Source organism: Periplaneta americana, chromosome 4, assembly GCF_040183065.1.
Source record: "Periplaneta americana isolate PAMFEO1 chromosome 4, P.americana_PAMFEO1_priV1, whole genome shotgun sequence".
Taxonomy (NCBI): Eukaryota; Metazoa; Arthropoda; class Insecta; order Blattodea; family Blattidae; genus Periplaneta; species Periplaneta americana.
This window is the reverse complement of record NC_091120.1, coordinates 146,817,914-146,835,699: the sequence shown is the minus strand read 5'-3', so window position 1 is coordinate 146,835,699 and position 17,786 is coordinate 146,817,914. Positions and strand designations below refer to the sequence as shown.

The 17,786-nt window shown below is 36.9% G+C and overlaps 1 protein-coding gene across 5 annotated transcripts in view; it reads left to right on the top strand.

The window, feature by feature from the left end:
• Positions 1-17,786, top strand: part of LOC138698282 (cytochrome P450 4C1-like) — an 82,634-nt gene that overhangs the window by 11,071 nt on the left and 53,777 nt on the right. For 2 of the 5 annotated variants that reach the window (XM_069824069.1, XM_069824073.1), the window contains exons 2-3: positions 11,637-11,868; positions 16,070-16,224. The exons of 1 other annotated variant lie outside the window; for it this stretch is intronic. In XM_069824069.1, the coding sequence (XP_069680170.1) occupies positions 11,697-11,868; positions 16,070-16,224 (327 nt within the window). In that variant the 5' untranslated portion in view covers positions 11,637-11,696. The remainder of the gene's footprint in view (positions 1-11,636; positions 11,869-16,069; positions 16,225-17,786) is intronic. 2 more of the 5 variants (XM_069824070.1, XM_069824071.1) reach the window with 2 other exon arrangements.

The window sequence follows — 17,786 nt, the reverse complement described above, 5'->3', positions numbered from 1 at the left end:
TACTGCTCTACCATCATATTCCACCTCCCTCAAATCAATTTTAATATTATCTTACATCTACGCCTTTCCCTTCGGTCTCCCAACTAACACTCTATATGCATTTTTGGATTCACCCATACGTGCTACATGCCCCGCCCATCTCAAACGTCTAGATTTAATGTTCCTAATTATGTCAGGTGAAGAATACAATGCGTACAGTTCTGTGTTGTGTAACAACGCTTACTAACTATATGAAAGAAAGATAAAAATACAAAAATGTTCTCAAGTTGTGGACAAATGCTTAGAAAGGAATCTATATATATATATATATATATATATATATATATATATATATATACACACACCTGTTAGACAAGAGGAAAGTTATTAACAGACGTAGCATCTTGGGGACCGATTGAGGGGGAATAGGCTACTGTGTATGCAAGTTAACTGAATGCTGGAGCATAACCTTGTGTACAGCTGCAAGAGCGACACATGTACACAACAGACTATGTAGGGAGGAACACTATGAAATAAACAACTGTTTGATCACCACGACACACATATAGTTTGCAACTACCCGTCAGTACACTACTTATTTGCATAGCACAGACAGGCCAAATCTCTCTCAGGTTTGCCCATGACTATTTACGTCCGTAAGTGGGCTTATACCTCGTATCGTTCGCCCGCCTGCAACCTTCCCTCACAAGCAGACAGACAGTGTGGTTGCACGTGACTCCCAAACAGTCCTAAGAGTGACCCGAAAGGACTGTTGGGTTCCGCCGACCTGCGCCAGACTGTGCTGCTTTCAGATGCATGATAAATATTAACCAAGTCATTCAAATCTGACAAGAAGCCTACAGATATAGACAAACTCTGAAAACTTAATTTGTTGTCTTCTGAAACGTACCGTTAATAAAGACAAAGAAAACTATTTCTCGTCAACATAATATCCATTAAATGCCAACAGTTATTATAAATTACTTGCAACTTCCTTTTCATCGTAGTAATATAAATGTAATGCAAACCATTCAATCTTTCAGCTCATAAATAAAAAGAAATCTGTCCCTCAGAAGTTAAATAGTAGATCAATATTCCGAAGAACGAAAAACTTTTATACATTTTACAGGTATTCATGAGGCTTTTAATTGTTGATAAGGAAAAAGTTAAAATGAAATATTTTTCTATAATCTCTCCTCTCCTCTCCTCTCCTCTCCTCTCCTCTCCTCTCCTCTCCTCTCCTCTCCTCTCCTCTCCTCTCCTCTCCTCTCCTCTCCTCTCTATCCCTTCCCTTCCCTTCTCAACTAGTCTCAAATTACGAAATGTTACAATTTTGTTGAGTCAGATGCACTTTGCAGGAATATGAAATGTATAATATTGTCTTATTATTCTATGAATTCTGTAGCGCAATAAATCGTAAAACCGTATTTCTTTAATCAAGAATTATCTGTCGTGTTAGACTATAAAATAAAGATTTTTTGAAGTGACTAAATAGCCAACGAACATAGATTTCAAAGTAGTGTTATTTCATCTTAACCAGCACAGACTGGCTTCCGTGAATGCAAGTCACTTACCTTTATAATACTAGCAAATAGACAGGCTTTCTTGGGTCCCGCCTGGACTGAACCTATAAAACCCGGGCTGAATGGGTTCAGTCTTAAAAGTTAACTTGCTTTGTAGCGTTACCGGAACCCAAGCCTGACGGCAAGCAAGTACGGGTGTGAGTCTTGCCTGATTTGCCAAGGGCCGTGACGTTGGTATACAGTATTTGTATTAGTCTGAGGTGAACCTACGACGCCCCGGACAGAATGTGGTCGACGTGTTTCAAGTACAGGCAGCGGAAACGAATTTGACACACCTAAGCAAGGACGTTCCGTGTTTTGTATACGATTATTGCATATTATAAAATCAAGACAATACAATTATTGTATAATAAGGGCTAATATCGGAAAGGTCTAAAATGCTGGTGAGGTTGAGAAATCATACTTAAATTGTCACAAATGTGGTGAAACATAACTCTGAAAAGATGTTTTTTTTTTATATAAATTTAGAGTTTTGCATTACAGTTTTAGAAAGACGAAAACGTATATGGCGTACAATTTTGCTTTCTCTGTATTTAACTATTACATTAATTTATTTATCACATCAATTTCGTGCCTTACTTTTCTTGCATGTTGTTCGCTTAGTTTCGGGTCATGCTGCAACAAACAACAACATTCATTTTCAAAGTTTCAAATGATAATGACCGCCTAGTGTCGGATAGTATAACCTTGCATGCGGAAAAACTGCGTTCAACATCGACTGAAACCAAGGGCGAATATGTAAAATATTTCCTACTATCAATTTAATTTCCACATCACACAGTAAGACAAGAACACCGTAGTTTGAATTCATTATGCAAAATTGCAAAAGTTTTATCAGATGTCAGGTTCAATTGTTATAAACTTGATGCAGAAATGAAATTGATGATTTTTGAACCATTTTTTGTCCCGATTATTCTTCGTTAAATGTTACATCTCGTGCTGCTATGCATTCGGTTGCGTTACAGTCCAAGTTCAACATTGGAATTACGATATGAATTTCCTAGCTGTCACTACAATAGAAACGAAACATTTTTTTGAAAACAATTACGGGTTTAATATTATGTGCCACATACGAGATACACCATTAGATTCAAAAAGTAGTTGTTCACCTGATGACAGTAAGATATACTGTATCATATTTCAGATTTGCTCCAGTAACGTCTTGTGACATAGAACGAATACTTTCAGAATAAAAATACTAGAAGGAGTATTTCGTTTGATAAAACGAAAATGTTCATTGTTATTAGCAGGGAACGGATTTATATGGACTAAAAATATATGAAATATGTAAATATATATGTAGTTATTTTTACCAAAATATGGAATTAAATATGGATTTTTACCAAAATATGGAATTAAATATGGACTTAAAATTATAAAAAAATGACTATGTACGTTAAATATTGGTACATTTTAATCAAACTAAACAAAAAATATAATGGACGTACCTTATCTTCCAATGTAGTTTCAACAAAACACAATTTTTATTGTCTGTTACCATAACAATAGGTTACAAACATTTCTTTCAAGTGCTGAAAAGTGAATCTTCTTCTATTGTCTCTGAGGATAGATTTATACTGACTAAAAGAGCGTTCGACGTCACAAGAAGTAACTGGTACATAATTCAATTTCACAATGTCTGCTGGGGATAAGTCCAAGTTAATCTTCACTGTTGATTCACCACTCATCACAGCAACAACCTTTTGTAGTTCTTCATATCCAGGGTTTTTTGAAAGTACAGTGTCCACCTTAGCTCTCACTGCATCTGCAACTTTACCTCTACCACGATTCAGTTGTTCCACAGTACTATTTATAATTTCAAAACTTTCAGATAGTGAAAGGTGCCTATTTTGGAGACTTTTGAGCGTTTTTATGATGCATGAAAATGTATGCTGAATGTGAGCTAAGTCATTCTTCACACTTATGTCACAGGTAACTGTTTTCGCAGTATCAATTGAGACTGCATCTTCAGAGTCCAATGCAAGGAGAACATTGTTAATAGAGTCTATATGTTCGGCATAATATTCAACTGCTTCTAGCCATGTACCCCATCTAGTTAAAATTGGCTTTGGTGGCAATGGAATTTCAGGGTACATTTCTTTCAACACGTTAACTCTACTGGGAGCTTTGAGAAATACTTTTTTCACTGATGAAATCAACAAATCTACTTTAGGGAAATTGTCTCTGACCACTTCTGCCACACGATGAAATGCATGCGCCACACAAGTAAAATGAGTCAATTTAGGATATACAACAGATAATGCTTGTCCAGCTTTGACCATATAAGGGGCAGCATCGCTAATAAAGAATAACACATTATCGTACATAATACCCTTTGGCCACAGGATACCCATAGCTTCGTTGAACAGTTTAACTATAGTTTTGTTATTGCACTTTTCTAGAACATCACAATGTAAAAGAATTCGTTCAGAATATTGTTCACTTAACAAACCGATAACTACATTACCAACAAGTCTACCTTCTTTGTCGGGAGTCTCATCAATGGAAACCCAAATTGAACTATCTTTAATTTCATCTCTTATCTTCTGTATTGTCTCATCGTAGATGGATGGAGCATACGTCTTCCTAAGTGTTGACTCATCCGGGATTGTATGTTGAGTATATTTTTCAAGGAATTCCCTGAAGACCTTATTCTTTAGTTTGTAGAGAGGAATATCAGCAGAGATGAGAGAACGGCACAGGTCGATGTTAAACTCAGATCTTACATTCGATGTTGTTGGTTGTGTTAAAAACAATTGTCTCTGCTTGGAATTTAGTTGTTTGTTGGCCTGATGTTTACTAGTTGTAATGTGTTGTTGCACCAGGAACTTTTGTGTAGATGATACTGCACACTGACACAAATTACAAAATAATATTTTATTGTCAGTTGATAAACCATCTTCTTTAAATTCTGAAATGTAACTTGTTAGTTTTGATTTTAAATTGACTGAATGACGTACTTTTGGCATATTTACCGTCTTTATAGTATGATTTACAAAACTGAACCTATGTGTACTCTGACTGGCATTTAACTGTTGAGCTGCACAACTGAAGTCTGTTAAAAATTTTAAATTAAATTAATACAGTTTTGTAACTTACTTTCCCATTGTTGATAGGACTGCTAATTTTCAAATAACTCTGATGTTAAAGGGATTACTGAACATGTGTTTAAATCTCTATTGTTGAAATGTATTTTTAAAAGTTAATGGAATTTTGTTTTGTTTTATTGTTAAACCTAATATAATATGGACTGTTTTATATGAAATATGGAAAATATATGGAAATTAACGAAAATATGTACTAAACTCTAAAATATGGAAAAATATGGAAAATAAAAGTAGGATTTTTCAACCCTACACATTGTGAAACATAAAGATAATGCAAAATATAAATTATATTAGCTTTATAAGTAAATATGTATTTACATATAAATCCTTTCCCTGGTTATTAGTTATAATGAGGGTAGAATCATTATTATTGTATACTTTTTATGTTATATATATACTGCACACATGCAGGCACACACACACAATATATATATATATATATATATATATATATATATACTGTATATACAGAGTGCTGCATTGGAGTTAAATCGCTCGCTTGAACTCGGTCGAACGTCGCACCTCGAGTGAGATAAGGACTATCGTGATACGCTCGTAATAAATAGAAGTACAGTACAAGGTCATCTCACCGACATGTCTTATCTTGTATAGAAGGCGACAGATAAGATACGCATATGTTTTGCTCACACCGTAAAAATAAGGATTCATTTTCTGCGTTTATGACAAACGTCTAATGAAACGTACCAAAACAGTAACGTGGGGTTATAAATAAAATAGTATGAAAAACTTCGATATACAGTTATTATTGCAAATTAATAATTATTCAATATGTGATTTACCACATATACAATATGATAGGTCCATACATAGCGTTCCGCCTATAAACTACGACAATGTAGAAACGTTTTACAAAATATTATTGATATAGCAGTAGATTAATAACAATATTAGTACAGAGATAACGTCACAGAAAATATAATAAAATGAATAATCATGCTGCACAACTGTTACAGACGCAAAGTATCACAAGTAAGAATTTGTCCCACACATCACTCTTCATACCTTGTTTAGGACTTAACTTCTATTCCTTGTTGAGTAGTTTCAATGTCATTACATCTTTTACCTCGTTCTCCATTTTGACAGTGTACTTCTTGCCAGTAACAAGAACGAATGCCTAAAGCTCGGCTTATTCCGTTCAAGGATTTATCGCTCGCGACAATTTTACCCATTATGCATGTGCGCTACCTATCGGATTATGCTATGAACTACTTGGCGTTCGAGCAAAAGAGCGCATTCCGAATCTCAGCGCTGAGCAATCCGATGTCATCACGGTGTTCCGAATTTCACCGATGGAGTCACTGAGGCTCCACCGGTGTCGCACCGGTGCCATCAGCTTGCAGAGGTGGTGGCAGTCTCCATCAGCCGCCATCAGTGAATCTGATTGGTTCTTGTATAGGGCGGGATTAGCAGACGAATGACATCGTGCACTGTTGTGTCATGGCGGTGTGTTCCGCTTTAGTTCTGCTGTATTGTTTGTAATGAGCACAACGTAAATATAATATGTTAATGGCTTATGAGCGAACATGTCAACGGACCAGTTATTTATTACTACCGGTTCAAGAAATAAATTGTTTATGCTCTCTTTTCTTTGAACGAGATGGCAGTATGGAAATTTCGAAAAATTTTGCTAGCGTAGCACAGACAACTTATACAGTCGCCATGACAGCCATCGATCCTTCCAGCAGTTTTGTTCCTATTTCGCTGCATCGTGACGTCATTGTTGTCCAGAGACAAGAGAGATTCGGAATACGCTGAAAATGTCCGATGCAGACATCTGATATATATTATATGGGTAAATTAATTTTGATTGGGAGTTACGAAATTTATAAGTAAATTATTGTTTTTATATTATTTTCTTGATCTAAGGTTTTGGATGATTGGATCACATGTTTGGTTACCACCCGGCTGTGCATGTTAATCTGCTTCACTGACACTGAGAGACGTTGTATTACTTTTCACTCGGTAGAGATGTAGTCCAAGCTCACACAACAGTTTTGGTACCAACTTCCTAGCTCTAGTAATGAGAGCTTGTACACAAATATAGCCTATATGCTATCTATAACTTCTGTACAAAATTTCAAGAAAACTGATTAAGTATGAGAAGTACCCTGTAGTTGTGAAAAAATGTAGTGTGTGTGTGTGTGTATGTGTGTGTGTGGTAGACAGAAGGAAATTTATTAATTCTGTCTAAAACCACCTCCTCTAAAGAGGTAGATCCTCTAACACGAACGCTATGAAAGTTTTCAGGACACAAACAATATATGCTCCCTGTAACTACTGCATAAATGTTTATTAAAATGTGATAGATAAGAGAAAAGTAACTAATTTTGCCTAAAACTACCCGTATAAAAGGATAACTCCTCTTATACAAACGCAATGAGACTTTTTACATATAAAAGTAAATGCTACCTGTAAGTCCTGTACAAAGTTTCATGAAAATCTGTTTGGTAGGAGAAATGTTATTTTGTCTGAAAACACCTCCTGTAAAGGTGTAGTTCCTCTTACATAAACGTAATGAGACTTTGACACAAAAAATATATGCTACCTGTAACCCCTGTGTAAAATTTCACGAAAACCTGTTATATATAAGTTATTAATTTTGTCCAGCTAGATTTGTGTTTTGATCCACTTTGCAGTGTGAGTATTATTCAGGTGCCATATACATTTATGTTGTAGGCCTAGGCATATGACTCGGTTAAGAGGAAAGTATTATACGATATTCTTATTGAATTTGGTATTCCCAAGAAACTAGTTCGATTAATTAAAATGTGTCTCAGTGAAACATACAGCAGAGTCCGTATAGGTCAGTTTCCATCTTATGCTTTTCCAATTCACTGCGGGCTAAAGCAGGGAGATGCACTATCACCTTTACTTTTTAACTTCGCTCTAGAATATGCCATTAGGAAAGTTCAGGATAACAGGCAGGGTTTGGAATTGAACGGGTTACATCATCTTCTTGTCTATGCAGATGACGTGAATATGTTAGGAGAAAATACACAAACGATTAGGGAAAACACGGAAATTTTACTTGAAGCAAGTAAAGCGATCGGTTTGGAAGTAAATCCCGAAAAGACAAAGTATATGATTATGTCTCGTGATCAGAATATTGTACGAAATGGAAATATAAAAATTGGAGATTTATCTTTCGAAGAGGAGGAAAAATTCAAATATCTTGGAGCAACAGTAACAAATATAAATGACACTCGGGAGGAAATTAAACGCAGAATGAATATGGGAAATGCGTGTTATTATTCGGTTGAGAAGCTCTTATCATCCAGTTTGCTGTCCAAAAATCTGAAAGTTAGAATTTATAAAACAGTTATATTACCGGTTCTTCTGTATGGTTGTGAAACTTGGACTCTCACTCTGAGAGAGGAACGTAGGTTAAAGGTGTTTGAGAATAAGGTTCTTAGGAAAATATTTGGGGCTAAGCGGGATGAAGTTACAGGAGAATGGAGAAAGTTACACAACACAGAACTGCACGCATTGTATTCTTCACCTAACATAATTAGGAACATTAAATCCAGACGTTTGAGATGGGCAGGGCATGTAGCACGTATGGGCGAATCCAGAAATGCATATAGAGTGTTAGTTGGGAGACCGGAGGGAAAAAGACCTTTGGGGAGGCCAAGACGTAGATGGGAGGATAATATTAAAATGGATTTGAGGGAGATGGGGAGTGATGATAGAGACTGGATTAATCTTGCTCAGGATAGGGACCAATGGCGGGCTTATGTGAGGGCGGCAATGAACCTTCGGGTTCCTTAAAAGCCATTTGTAAATAAGTAAGTAAGGCCTGCTGATTTAAATCGAAGTTTCTCAACTAACGAAAATTCTGTTATACATGAACTAGTTATAGATTAATGGTGATACACAGAGTAGAAGTAAGGTAGGGTGCCCATTTATCGTCCCTCATTTAGTTTTGTCTCACCATTCATATACCATTAAAGTTGAAAACTTGAAACTAATCTAGTTAAGAACTTTCAACATTTAACTACAAGATACAGAATTCTAAATTCATAAATTTGGAATCAAATTGAATATAAAACATGGAGAATGAAATTATGCAATTTTTTACATTTCAATGAAGCGGTCTAAATATCGTCCCCTGTACTCTTTAACATATTGAATGACAATTATTTCAACAGTACAATGAAATAAAAACATAGAACACCAAGAATGTTTATTAATGACTAATTATTATAGAAAGTATGTAAGAGAGCATTCAGAAAATTATTTAAATTACATTTTGTAAATTAAAAACTCCTTCATGTGATATTTTCTTAAGGTTCTTAGCACTTCCAAAAAAAATTACAGTTTAACTTTTTAACCTAACATTAAATAGTTCATTACGTCCAATAGGACTAAAACCTTTCAATTTTGTGTTTCACTCATCCCGACACGTCACAAATAAATTTTTTGTGTTCACAAGATGAGCACATTTCGTGGGACCAATGGCAGCATTCCGTGTATTTGATCCCTTTCTGTCCTTGTTTATGATATGAAAATTTTTCCCACATAACGGGAATACTACATCTTCATCATCACTTCCACTGTCGCTAGAAGACTCGCAGAAAATTTTCATTTTTTGTTTGTTTCGGTGCACTTCTTTTGGTTGAAACTGAGGCTGCAGGTTGTGAAGCGATAGTGGTACAGAAGTCGACGTTAAGATTTCTTCTCGTCTGCTTTTGTTTTTGGTTTTCATACTCATTAACTTTTCTTTTCTTTTCTGCTCCTGTATGAACACTGTTCTTATGGGGTGTACTCGTTACTAGAAGTGCTGTACCACGCCTATTGGAAAACGATGGCTCTATCACTGGAACTTTCCGAATATCTTCTGGACTGATCATAGAATTTGAAGTTTCAGGTTCAGTTTTCTGATGTTCTGTCACTTGGGTAAGTTGATGTCGATTAGATACCAATTTGTAGCCCATCTTTTTCTCCCTAACAGGTTTTACGGCTTCTATCATTTCCTCCTTGCTCCATAGTTTCCGTTTTCCCATCTGAAGGCAACTAGAAATATAAATGACAACAGCCTTACTGAAATTACATGACATAGAATTAGCATTCCGAAATCCGTCCCGGGGACGAAATTTAGACACGTCCTAGGGGACGAAATTTGAGCATGTGCACCACAAAAGTATGGCGGCATCTCGTTCTAAGCACGCTGCAATGTCCGGTTCATTTAATATATATTCTTATACTAGACATTTTGCTCTTTATATAGAAGCAAAAAATGTTATAAAATACGTAACTTAGGCTGTGAAATACTACTGAGAATATATAAACAGAAGAGTTTTTCACCTTCCAGATATTTAAAACTTAAATAACAACGAAACAGACAATAACACTCGCTCCAACTGAAATCACGCTTGCTACTGCATAATGAGGGATAGTCTGTATTGACCATCACCAGGGTGCGAAACATTATGGGCGAAATACTGTGGGGGACGAATTTAGGCAAGGGGACGAATATTGGGCACTACACCTTAATACGGTAGATGTGTGCAGATTTCAACAGCTTATCCCTTGGACAGAGTACAACATAAAAATTATAATACCATTATAGACCCAAATAAATGTTAAATACAGTATAATGAAGCAAATTATATAATCAGACAATGTTTTCGAAAAAAGTCTCAAAACAACCTACTTAAATTACATAATATAATAGTTAATCCGATTGTGAAATTTTCCTCAGAAACTTGGGTCCTAAAAGGGCAGGAAAAGAAAGGACTTGAGGTTCAGCAAATGGTATTCATAACGTTACTTAATGCTGTTACATGTTGATATCTTATAGATCTACCTAATTAGATAATACTTCACGAGTTAAAGACAAATAAAGTGGTTGAGTAATTTTAAGAGTATAAACAAGCATGGATGGATCATCTATTACGAATGAGTGATCTCAGAATACCTGACAAATGAAATGAAATCGTAACATAAAACGAAATAGTTATCTTCTTTATAAATCGTGTCGTGGAGTTTCGTCAATTCATTATATATATATATATATATATATATATATATATATATATATTTATACAAGGTAGCTTTACGAATTCATAAGGGTTCGCCTGTTGGTTTTGCACCACTACCAAAATTTCGTGTATATAATTTTATTTTTCTATCGGTTTTGTGACTTTTCCTGGTCTTCCTACAACATATTCTGACGTTTCTAATGCCTATATATCAGGGATACAGAACTGGCGAGAGAGGGGTGGAAAATATTGGGGAAGTGTTGGTTCCCCGTCCACAGTCCACCGGAGTTGAATGACGTCAGTGTGACCCGTACGCAATCACATAACACAGGCACTGAATACAAATCCCCTCCCGTATCAAGTCAATGACGCGGTGGTGGAAGGAAGGGATGAGTGACGCAACATCATAATTGGCGCCCACTTCTGCTATATATATGTATACAGTCCACAGTTCCAAATGGCTGTAAGAAATGGGGATGGCGATGTTAAAGACAAGATTGAAACTGGGACTTATATCACTTTTGTTCAATTCACACATTCATTTTGCTTATTTTACGTAAACATTGCGCTTAATTTACGTGTTTCATTTTTGAAAAGTTTAATTGGGGTACATCCAGTTTAAATATATGAAAACTACATAAATTTATTTTTTTCATTTACTCAAGTGTCCCTTATTGAATTAAGTTGAATATTTACGAGGTTATTATTCACAAATTCATTTAAGAGCCACTGCTTGGATTTAAATAATGCCATATTTTAAATTTTCGAAATTTTGATAAAATATGGCCAGTTTAGCTGGATATAGCCTACTCTTTAATATCTTTTGCCCAGTTTACAAAACTTGGATCAGACACGGTAAATTTCTGCCCAACTTGCTTAGAACCAGTACAAGGATCTTCGATGCTGTTAAATAGCTTCTATGATCTATTGAGAAAATGTTAATACAGCTTTGTTTTCTCGCACAGGTAACTGCGCATTGAAGTATACACAAGTCCTTCCAAGAATAATCTTGTGGTGCAAATGCAATGGAACCCACAACACTACTGCTAGTTGCTGTTCTAATAGTAGGACTGCTTCTTCTACGTCAAAGAGATCCAGAGAAGTTGCGTATAAAGCGCATGATGGATAAACTGCCTGGTCTGCCCTCTTATCCAATTCTGGGAAGCGTTCTACCATATATATTCGTAAAGCCAGAAGGTATGCAAGTAAGAAAAATTAATAAAAGTAGTAGTAGTAGTAGTAGTAGTAGTAGTAGTAGTGTGGAACGGAATAGAATTTAACTGAGGGGGAGCACGGAGGGTACAGCACTGCGACCTGTTGAGATTTATTGCCCTAACCCTAGATATGGAATGAGATGCGTGCCACAGGTCCCCTACACGCACCGCCCTAACCACATGAATCGCTTACCGACTGGTTCCTACAGCCGGCAGATATCCTTATAGCTACTTTCCTGCTTCGGCGACTTCCCCCAAGGCCCCCTGTCGGTACGAGGCGAAACTCCTTCCCCGAATAGGTCTGCCTCAGTTGCTCGTTGCAGAAGCCATCCAACGTCGAGAGAGCCCAAAGAGTTTGTAATAGTAAGTATTACAAACTCTTTGAGAGAGCCATTAGCTTCCGGAGACCACCTACAGAGTGATCTGAAAAGCCAGAAACGAGATGAATGGAAAGGGTAATGGGGGAGGAAAACCAGGGGAAAAACGCCGAAAAAACTTCAACCAGGCAACTCGTCTCCTGACCGGGAATCGAACCCAGGACTACTGAGTTCGGAGCTAGACTCGCTAACCCCTCAGCCACAACGGCGGACAGTAGTAGTAGTAGTAGTAGTAGTAGTAGTAGTAGTAGTAGTAGTAGTAGTAGTAGTAGTAGTAGTAGTAGTAGTAGTAGTAGTAGTAGTAGTAGTAGTAGTAGTAGTAGTGTCGTTAATGTTATTGAACATTTTGTCGTTCAGAGAACATACATAAAGTAGGCAGTTGCACAAATGCAGTAACATTAAATTATATAAACGAAGAGTAAGGTGGTTATAATTAAACTGACGGTGTTCTGCGTAGCACAGCACAGACTCGAATGATCGTAGGAGTGCGAAACCTCGTAAACATGCTAATTAATCAATGCGCTCGCGATTTATGCCAAAAAATAATTAGTTCCAAGTCTCGCCACCAGGTGTAAATATGACGCTGTAAGCAGTCAAAACGTGCAATTGTCTGTAACTCTGACGTCAGTATGTTCTTCTGGCTACATTGCATTGTGTCAGTTCCCTGTTGCTTGGTGACGCGTGTTGATTCCGCTAGTAAATGGATGTTCGTTGAAAATTTAGAAACGGAATGGCTGTTGAGAAGGGAGCCAGCGAATAGGGATTACAAAGAATGGACACTAAGCGAATTTTCCAGTGTTTTGTTTCTCTGTGCACCGGCGTTTAGTTCCACTTTAAAGCGCTAGATTGTAGTGTAATCGAGCACACGCTAAGATAATTGAGAATAGAGTTGAGACACAGGATCCAAACATCGCCTATTTTTTGCATAATCCAGTAACGCTTTGCTTCAAATAAATTCAAGTTAACAGCTTTTCCGTATTTCTCAGTGACAAACTAGTTGTAACAATATTTTTTTATATTTTATATATAATAAATTATATTATAAAATAATACAATACATTATAAAATTATGTATCAAATTCGTTTAATATTTGTATACAATATGATTGTAGGTATGTGGTTTTACTTCTCATAGGAGTTTTGTTTTTCCATTTTCAACGCTATCAAAATATCATTACATATTTTAATTGTTGTTGGGATCTACGTCTCAACTCTCATTATAAAGGAACTCTAGAGTCTAGACATTACAGTTAATGGCATTTAGTATTTCATCGGTCCAATTTATTTTATTTGAGTGCATAATGTACCTAGATGTATTAATTGTCTGTGTTATATTTCCGCTGCACAGTGGTTCATTTTCCCAATTTCTTGGCCAAAACCTCTAGAGATGTTTGAATTAATTTGAACGTAACAAAGTTGAAACAAATCGTAAAAGTAACATAATTAAGAATTAAATGTCGAGTAAATTCACATAATTAGCTATAGTAAATGCTTTTTGGCGTGGATGATCATTTCATTGCTTCTTACAGAATGCAAAGTTATAGTCTATATTATCTAATTACATAAATCTATATATAATGTGTGTATAATACAGTAATTCTTTCACTCGCTAGCATCATAGTCTGCGGAGATAAGGGAGTCATCTTTATCAGAGCTCTGAGTGGACACACCTGGAGCTGACAGAAGTGATATTACATCTGCAGACAAATGCTTCAGTTTCTTCCTTGGGACTTTCAACATTCTTTATGCAGTATAGTCCAATAATGCCTGCAAATCAGTTTCAGCAGACTTTCCTGTTATTTGAATGGCATTGGTATCGGGTTAGCATGTCTTTTGTGCTTCTAGCACCATTCTGTATTGTTGGAAAATGTAAGAGATGGATTTTCAGTCTCGGAACTAATCAGGTTATAAAGGAATATTGTTAATTTAACTTCAACTAGAATAGACAATGCTTTTACTCCAGATAAAGATATACAACGCTCTGAACTTAATTTATAAGCTTTTCTGCATGTTGACGTACTGATTTATGTTGAAAATTGTACATCTTTTATTGCAGCAGCAGTAGTAACAATCTGTCCTGCTTCACGAAGGCTCATTTGTGTGGCATATGCGAGTTCTGAAGAACTATGTTTTGTCTTAATCCCTGTGCTTTTCGTCTTTTATAACGTTCACCACTTTACTAAATTCTAGTAATGGACGCTCGACTCTCTTTTGCGTTTCAGTAACGCATATTGGAAAACTCGTAGATTTTCAAGCCATTTCTTATTCTGTGGTAGGAATCTTTCAACTATCCTATTTGACCGTTGCCATCTGGTTCTAAAATTATATATTAATTGTTTTAACACATTCTTTAATTCTTCGGATGATGTTGCAGGGGAATCGGTTATGATTATAATGCGTTCTCTTAAATAATCATACTTTTCTTCGAAATTAGATGATGAACGTAGCTGTAGTATAGTAAACAATTCACGCCTAGTGAGGTTTATGTGATGACTTTCATATCCTGAAAGGAATTGCAGAAATAATTCAAATTTTAATAAATTTATGAAGGATTAATATACGACATAACCATTTTTCTGGCAACGTATTTCATAGGTAAACAAAATGAAATAATGCACAAGAAAGCTAGAGGTTTTACCTATTCTTCGACATTGGAACCAAGTCTCTCGACATATTTCTCCCATCGTATCACTTTTCAGTACACCTCGTTCATAAAACTCCACTTTTTGGGCGTATAACCACCTGCGCACGACCGATTTCACTTCTTCATCCGAACCGAAGCGTTGTCCTCCTAGGAATTTCTTCAATGGCCCGAAGAGGTGAAAGTCAGACGGTGCAAGGTCTGGACTGTAGGGTGGGTGATTGCCGCCTTAATGATGCCTCTGACATTCAGTGGTGTTGCATCGGTCACCGGTCAGCCGGAACGTGCTTCGTCGGCGGACTTCTTCGAGGAACCTGCACCACCTGGAGATGTTGTTATGGTCCAGACAATCAAGTGCCACACACCTCCAATATTTCCCTGTGGATTTCACTCGAATTTTTTGTTTCTCTCAACAAAACGGACCACACCTCGCTGCCCTTCACAAGTGAACGATGATAGAAAACGTGTCATTTTTATTAGTAGTTACAGCTTGTTTCGCCAGGGTGACATCCAATCGAATCATTGCTGTATGTGTTGCAAGATTTAAACTAACTATCTGCCAAATTTGAACGTCCTAACCAAAATAGTATTCCGTTAAATAATTGTTGTGCGTTACCTTCCGATCCTCCCATGTATTACAACGCAAAGACGCTGTGCGCACTTCAAAACTAAATTCGAGCTAGTGGGCCCAGTGGCAGTTGGGGGCAGACTTTCTTTATTGGTACCTGAAAAGCATCCTCATAGGTATGATTTGTAATGAGAAACTTGACAGGACCTCACAGGACCGATAACTTTTAACCTCCGTGAATCCGCCGCTTTCACATTTTCAACCACAATAAACATGACTATATTATTTAATATCTAAATGCCGTTAGTTAATTAGGTAATAAATTAAAACTATGTTCAAATCTTCTACATACCTCCAGGAATCGAATCCATGCTTCAGCATTTAGTTTCACACTTGTACCACTTATTTATGACACTTCAAAAACGACCTTTCTTTCACCACGCAAACTCAGCAACTGCATTGTCCAAGAGAGACGCATTTTCAGCCATGTATTTACAAGCACAGGACTGGAGATGGGAGATAAGATATACGATGTCTACATGCCCTGTCCTTCCTCTTCAACTTAAAACAACAACCAACCCTCCCCTATATGTTTCAGTTTTGGAGTTTTGGCCAGGAATTCGGGAAAATGAACCACAGCGCGCTGTGTCGACTGCTAGCTGGTGTGATGTCAGCGCCAACTCTAGGGAGAAAGCAAAATCTCACGCTCAAACTAGTTTGAAGATCATTGAAATCAGTCCTGCTACATCAAAGGTATATATCGACGTGAAGTGTCCATACTGTGTAATTATCTATATGCTGAGGAGACCATGCACTGCTAGTGAAGTTGCTTTACCAGAATGAGAGCAATAGCAACGTTGCATTGCGAGAATATCGCCGACAGAAACAGTTGCGAGGAGGTTCTATGTCAATTAATGGGCTGAAGAACATGATGAAAAAATTCGAGGTACAGGTGAATTAGGTGTCGCACCACGGAGAGGACGGCCTGACCAAAAGGCTAGCATACAAAGACATGTCGTTCTGATTTCACCAGATATGCTGCGAACAACTGTCGATCATGCCGCGTTACGGATGCAACATGTTGCTGAGGTGTGAAACCATGTTGAACAGTGTTTGTAACCATAGTTTCTAATCAACGTGCCGTTATCAAGTGTTTGATCTTTCCTGCCTTTTTCTTGCGCCTATACCACGTTCTGACTGGTTACAGTTCCATATCTTCACCTGGTGGTAAGATGTGGAACTAATTAATTTTTTGGAATAATTCGCGTGCGCATCGGTTAATTAGCATATCTACGAGGTTTCACACGCCTACTATCATTACAGTCCGTGCTGTGCCAAGTTGAACACCGCCAAGGTGGTTATAATTAAACTGAGCTCGAGCACTGGTTGCAGAATCTGAGTCGTGTTGCACTGTCAGCTACAGCTACAGAAACTTCGTCAACGACTTCCATGGAGATGGACCGCCATCCTCTCCCTAGTGCGACATTTAATTTACCTGTTTCCTCGAATTTTTTCATCATTTTCTTCAGCCCATTAATTGACATGTGTCAGTGTTTCTGTCGGAGATATTCCCGCGATTCAGTATTGCAATTGCTGCCATTCTGGTAAAACAACTTCTCTAGCAGTGCACGGTCTTTCTTCTCAACAGCCATTGCGTTTCACAAGGAAAACTTCAACCTTCTAAGTTTTCAACGAACATTTACTTCACTAACAGAATCAACACTCGTCACCAAGCAATAGGCAACTCACACAATGCAATGGAACCGGAAGAACATACTGACGTCAGAGTTACAGACAATTGCACGTTTTGACTGCTTACAGCGCCATATTTACACCTGGTGGAGAAACTTGGAACTAATCATTTTTGCCATAATTAGCGAACGCATTGGCTAATTAGCATATTTAAGAGGTTTCACACTCCTACAATCATTAGAGTCTGTGCTGTGCCACCCTGAATACCGTCAGTTTAATGATAACCATTCTGTATGTGCAGTGCCACAATTTTCCGAAAACAAAACATAAATTTATTCTATGAACAAACGTACAGTACATAAATGGGATACAAACGTTGTAATTACATTATTTACATTTTACAACTGTCTACATCTTAAATTATATTTTATATAAATTTACATTATGATGTACACTTCACGCCAATGGATTATTTTCAACATAGTTTATCTGTGCCGTCTCTATAGGTATGGTTGATATTGAACTTTTCCTACGTACTAGCACTGAAGCCGTGAGATTTGGGACGACGTAAAGTCATTGCGATGTCGAAAACGAAATTTAATGCAATTTAATCAAATGTTTAA